We start from the raw sequence: 6,000 nt of genomic DNA on the forward strand, positions 1-6,000 counted from the left end.
TATTATTTTTTATCATGCTTTTAAGTTTTATCATGCTTTTAAGTAGTAGTTTTAAATGAACTTTGAGCCTTTTATAGGGACATAGGTATATAAGTATTGACTATATGTATGTTTGTCTTTTAACCACTGCACAAACGAAGTTCCGAAAGGAAAATAAAGTTGTTTGAATTGAATGCACTGTTGTAATTGTTTTTATCCACTCACGGCATCCATGAAAAGTTCCAATCCGGTTTTAATCAGGTCACAGCACTGAAACGGCATTCTTAAGAGTTTTTAATGATCTCTTTTTAACTGTGGACTCCGGTAGCCCAGCTGTTCTGGTTATACTTGACCTGACGGCCACGTTTGACACGGTGGACCATGTTATTTTACTGTCACGCTTTGAACATACCGTAGGCATCACAATATTAAACCCTACCTCTCCCATAATGACAGAGGGTTATCCACACATTCATCTCATTCAGATTGGACTATTGTAATTCTCTCTATGTCGGCATCGATCTATCGCTTCTTAGGCGCCTGCAGCTGATCCAGAATGCTGCTGCCCGTCTCCTCACTGGGACAAAGAAGTGGGACCACATCACTCCAGTCTTGGCCTCGCTCCATTGGCTCCCTGTCCGCTTCCGAATTGATTTTATCATTTTAATGTTTGTTTTTAAAATTCTAAATGGGTTGGCTCCCCTGTCCCTCGCAGATCTAGTTTCCAGAGCCTTGAGGTCGGCTGACCAGCTGCTGCTGGAGGTGCCGACCAGACCCACGAAAGTAACCAGGGGTGACCGGGCCTTTGCGGTGGCTGCCCCCATAGATATAGAAACCTAGATACCTCATTGGCCTCTGCAGTTCGTTGGAGCGACCTGTTTCGTATGGTGGCTGCCATATTTCCGGGGCCAAATCACAGCGCGTTGACTATTGGCCAATCACAGCACGTCGTTTCCAGGACTCAGAATCTAGTTGTCCCGCCCCCACCTGCCTCTGATTGGCCTACCTTCTGTGACGCACGCGGAAGTTTCCAGCTGGCCCCCCGGAAGCGGAAGCGCGCGCCTGCCATACAGACGCCTCAGAGCCAGAGGAGGCGTCTACCTTTATATGTCTATGGCTGCCCCCAGGCTCTGGAATGACTTGCCCTTACGCGTCAAAGCTGCCCAGTTGTTAGTGATTTTTAAATCCTATTAAATGGCTATTTTGGAACAAGCTTTACAAATCAAAACTTCACTTTCATGAACACTTTCTATGTGAATTAATAGCTTAATGTTTAAACTGTGAACTGTATCATCCAAGACAACAGGTTATACAGGAATGCAATTGTACTCCAGTGTAATTGTGATGGACATAAACAAAATTATCTTCAGTATTGATTTATAAGAGGCCAATTTGCAGGTGCTCACATTTTGTTTACTAAAGAGCTAGAGAGACATGGAGACTCCTGTTCAGGGGCACAGCCATGGGTGGGCCTGGCCCACCCAATCAATTTTGAAAAAAAAAGAAATTGGATTTTATTTTATTTTTTTTAATATATTTTTGTTTTAAATCTGTAAAATCAGGCAAACATCATAATTCAATAACATAACCCTAAACCTAAAACCGAAATAAAGTAACAAAAAAACGTTATTTCATCGCCAGAATGCGTGCCCACCCGCTCCCGTCCAGGCCCAGCCTATACTAGCGTTCTGGCTGCGCCACTGCTCCTGTTACTGAACAAACACTCTATAGCAATGATTACAATGTAACAGAGAGGTCCTCTATTACTTAATGTATGTTTGCAAATGTATTGTAACCTGATGTTTGAGCACTTTAGATCTTTGCACAGTGTAATTTGCACAGTCATGACCCATTTGGGTCATTTTGTCATGTAAAGTATAGTGTAAGCCAGTAGTGAAAAGGGAAAAAGTGGATTTATGAATTAACAACGTAGTGTTTCAAATAGTGAAAATAGACACACGTTGTGAGCTTCACTTTTATAAAGGCTAAATGTGAATTAATAGCAGCATTTTTATAATTTCCTTTTTTAATTTGAATAAGAACTTTAGTGTCAACTGTAAAGTGTAAAAAAAAATAAAAACAAAAAAAAAGTGTTCACTCAAAGACACCCCTGAATGCAAGGATCCAAGATACTGAATTTTTAAAGTCTGACTACTTACATTGAACGTCTACAATGCATACACTGCACTGTGGTCTTCAGTTAGTTTGGTTTGTAAATATAAATAAACATACCTGTGTCTCCATTTTTCTTCTCTTAGACTCCATTTGACTTCCTGGCTTCTTCTGTTAACAAGTGACAACAACAACAACAGCAACAGTGACATTTATGCTGACTGTGTACTTTTGGTCATGCATGTATGCTTATGTCTGTATCATGTATTTTTCATGGATTACATTTATTAGGGGGCCAAGCATGCTGTGTGTAAACACCTTCTTCTTCTTCTTCTTCTTCTTCTTCTTCTTCTTCTTCTTCTTCTTCTTCTTCTTCTTCTTCTTCTTCTTCTTCTTCTTCTTCTTCTTCTTCTTCTTCTTCTTCTTCTTCTTCTTCTTCTTCTTCAGCCAGAACCGTGCAGTCATTGTTTTTTTTCTTTATAAAACTCAGCACTATGGTTGAGGGTCATGAACAACTACAGATAAATTAATCTCACAACCATTGGTGATATAACACTCAATTGAAGAGTGGAAACTTTGAGACGTTTGACCTACAGCCATGAACATGTATATCCACCTAAGGAACAACTTCGCCACTTTGACCCATGACCTCTGACCTTTAGATCTTCCGCCATTTCGAATTATATGAAAAACCGTTACGTTTGAACTTCTCCTAGGATTTTTGAGCAATCTGCACAAAACGTTCTACACACAAACTTTGCACCAATATCAAAAATCCTTCTTGGAGAGAAACAATTACACCTCCAGCCAATGAGTATGAAAGTGACAATTATTCTTCTACCCCCAACTGCATAAATGCAGAGTCACATTTATTTTTAAACATTGTAGTAAGGTAGAGGATCCTGCCAGATAGCGCTGAAAGAATTGGCCAAAGAGGGTGCTAAAACAATTGTTTGAAAATGCGAACTTTGAACAGGCATAAGTCATGCCTTGTTTGGCCCATAGCAATGCAACTTGCTTACACATGTGCCTCTGCTCATGAGGAACACATCTGTCACTTTGACCAGTAAGCTCTGCCCTTAGATGTTCTGCTGAAACATTCTACACACAATCTATGGAACATTATCAAACATCCCAGTTGAAGAGAAGTATTTACATGGGAAAGAAATGAAGCCTCCATGAGCTAATGAATATTGTAAAGGGCATGGTTTCTTATAAAATAAATCACATTTCTGGGGTTAATAACATAGGCTACTTTCGCTCATGTTCAGTCTATTCTGTTTCAATGGGTTATTATGCATATTGTGTTTTGCATATTGCATATATTAAATATATTGTATATTTTAAATATTGTACTACTTGACCCCCATATTGCTGATTGCAGCTATATTTATTATTATTATTATTATTGTTGTTATTGTTGTTGTTATTGTTATTGTTATTGTTATTGTTATTATTATTATTATTATTATTATTATTACACTAGGATGGCACCCTTCAGTATGATTTAAAAATAAATCATATTAATACAATGTGTCAGAGTGTTTATAGACCATCAATATTCTGAGTATAATCATAGTCGCTCCATAACAGAACGCACAATCGGTTAAATGACCAAATGCAACGCACATTCCAAAAACATAAGAGAGAGAGACATTATAAATGGTTAAATGACAGATTCAGATGATCAGAGTATCTTCTATAGAATAAAATATAAAACAGAGTTAAATGGATTTTATAGATAACTCACTAAGTCAAAATGTTGTGTGTAAACTCCTCATCAATGGACAGCAAAGATCCCCTCAAATGAGACAACCTTTAAAAAAAAGAGAGGAGAGAAAAATGATCATAATAATTGAGTTAAAGGTAGAGTATGTTATCATTTTAGGTTGAAACAAAACATGTTATATAGTTTTATATGCATTGCTATAGTGTTTGTTCAGTAACAGTGTTAAATAGATCTATATTGTGATAGTTATCATTACTATAGAGTGTTTGTTCAGTAACAGTGTTAAATAACTCTATATTGTGATAGTAATCATTACTATAGAGTGTTTGTTCAGTAACAGTGTTAAATAGATCTATATTGTGATAGTTATCATTACTATAGAGTGTTTGTTCAGTAACAGTGTTAACTAACTCTATATTGTGATAGTAATCATTACTATAGAGTGTTTGTTCAGTAACAGTGTTAAATAGATCTATATTGTGATAGTAATCATTACTATAGAGTGTTTGTTCAGTAACAGTGTTAAATAGATCTATATTGAGATAGTAATCAATGCTATAGAGTGTTTGTTCAGTAACAGTGTTAAATAGCTCTATATTGTGATAGTAATCAATGCTATAGAGTTACTGTTCAGTAACAGTAGGTTTATATCAGCTTGTATTTTATAGTGTTCCAGATTCAATGTTGTCTGCTCATTGTCTCCGCCAGGCCGAAAGGCATGGCGAGAGAGTATGTTTTCCCCCCTGTCCGTCCGTCCGTCCGTCCGTGTGTCCGTCCGTCCGTCCGTGACCAGCTAATCTCCGGCACCGTTGTCTTGATCGCAGCGAAACTGTGCACACACACTCCCTGGATGCCAATTCAGAACCTTTGCCCATTTCTCATAGGCCTTTCATAGCGCCACCAGGAGGCCGATTTGTGCAAAGCATATTTTTTGACAGTACTCCTACAGATTTTGTCCAAAAATCACGCAAATCGGTACACAGTATCTCTATAGTCATTAAACGAAACGGGTCTTTCAGATTTCTCATATTCCATCCTGATTGGCTAAAAATGTCTTCCAAAGTTTGCAGGTGTGCTCCGTTTTGAACAAAATGCCTCAAATCATGAACACAACATGCAATTTCCGTGACATTTTGCATGCACATTCCCATTAGGCCGAGGAAGAACTACCATTTGAACATTTTCAAATCAGCCTCATGGTGGCGCTATAACAGGCCGATTTGTGTTTTTACCTATAATTGCACCGATCTGTGTAAAACTTTGTATGCACACTCCCTAGAGGTCAAGGAAAAACCTTTGCCCTGCATTTTTCACTTCTGCCTTTTATAGCGCCACCAGGAGGCCGACTTATGTAAAACACATTATTTTATACTACTCCTTCCAATTTTATCCAAATTTCACGCAAATCGGTACACGTGATCTCTATAGTCATGTGATCACGACGGATCTCATATTCCATACTGATTGGCTAAGATTGACATCTAAAGTTTGCATTTTTGGCTTGTTTTGAACAAAATTCGGCAAATCATGAACGCACTGTCCAACTGCCGTCAAACCTTTCACGCACATTCACACTATGTTGAAGAACAAATGCCACCCTTTTAACATTGGCCTGTTATAGCGCCACCAACAGGTCTAATTTAGCGAAACACATGTTTTTAACAAAATGCAAAACTGAGACAGCAGCATGAAAATCTGACGTTTCAAAAACGTGCTATAACAGATGATCTAATCATCTTATAAAACATGTAAGCTGATTATGCGAAGTTAACTGAAGTTATATAGCTGATGCTGAGCTAAACATATTTGTTTAATTTCAAAGTTTTTATATTTAAACTTTATGATGAAAGGCCGCACACAGCAGCTGTTGTGCCTCGCCATGTTTGCAGTGCAGGGAGACTGCAGGCTGCGCGCACCGGAGATTCCGTTGCGCAACATTGATGATGTCTAACATCAGAGTAAATGTAAAGACAGAGTAACAACATTGATGATGTCGGGCATTGCATTCATTAATGCCTCAAATAAACATAAAATAAAGATTGTTTAAAAACTAACGGATTACTTATTTAAAAACGTAACTAGTAACAAAGTAAAGCTAAACTAACACGTTAGGTTACTCTGTTACCCAAAAATGTATTACGTTACAGTAACGCCGTTAATTTTAACACTGTTACCCCCAA

At 38.0% G+C, this 6,000-nt stretch overlaps 1 protein-coding gene across 1 annotated transcript in view; it reads right to left on the reverse strand.

Annotated features, from left to right (window-relative positions):
• The window catches only part of LOC308097450 (uncharacterized protein), a gene marked incomplete at its 5' end in the record, with an annotated part of 177,783 nt that extends 175,227 nt beyond the window's left edge, over positions 1–2,556 (reverse strand). The window contains 2 exons of the mRNA XM_080445209.1: positions 2,212–2,262; positions 2,374–2,556. Coding sequence (XP_080301335.1) covers positions 2,212–2,262; positions 2,374–2,556 — 234 coding nt within the window. The remainder of the gene's footprint in view (positions 1–2,211; positions 2,263–2,373) is intronic.
• Positions 2,557–6,000: the final 3,444 nt, after the last annotated feature.

This window comes from Gymnoscopelus braueri (assembly GCF_963280865.1).
Source record: "Gymnoscopelus braueri genome assembly, chromosome: 12".
Taxonomy (NCBI): domain Eukaryota; kingdom Metazoa; phylum Chordata; class Actinopteri; order Myctophiformes; family Myctophidae; genus Gymnoscopelus; species Gymnoscopelus braueri.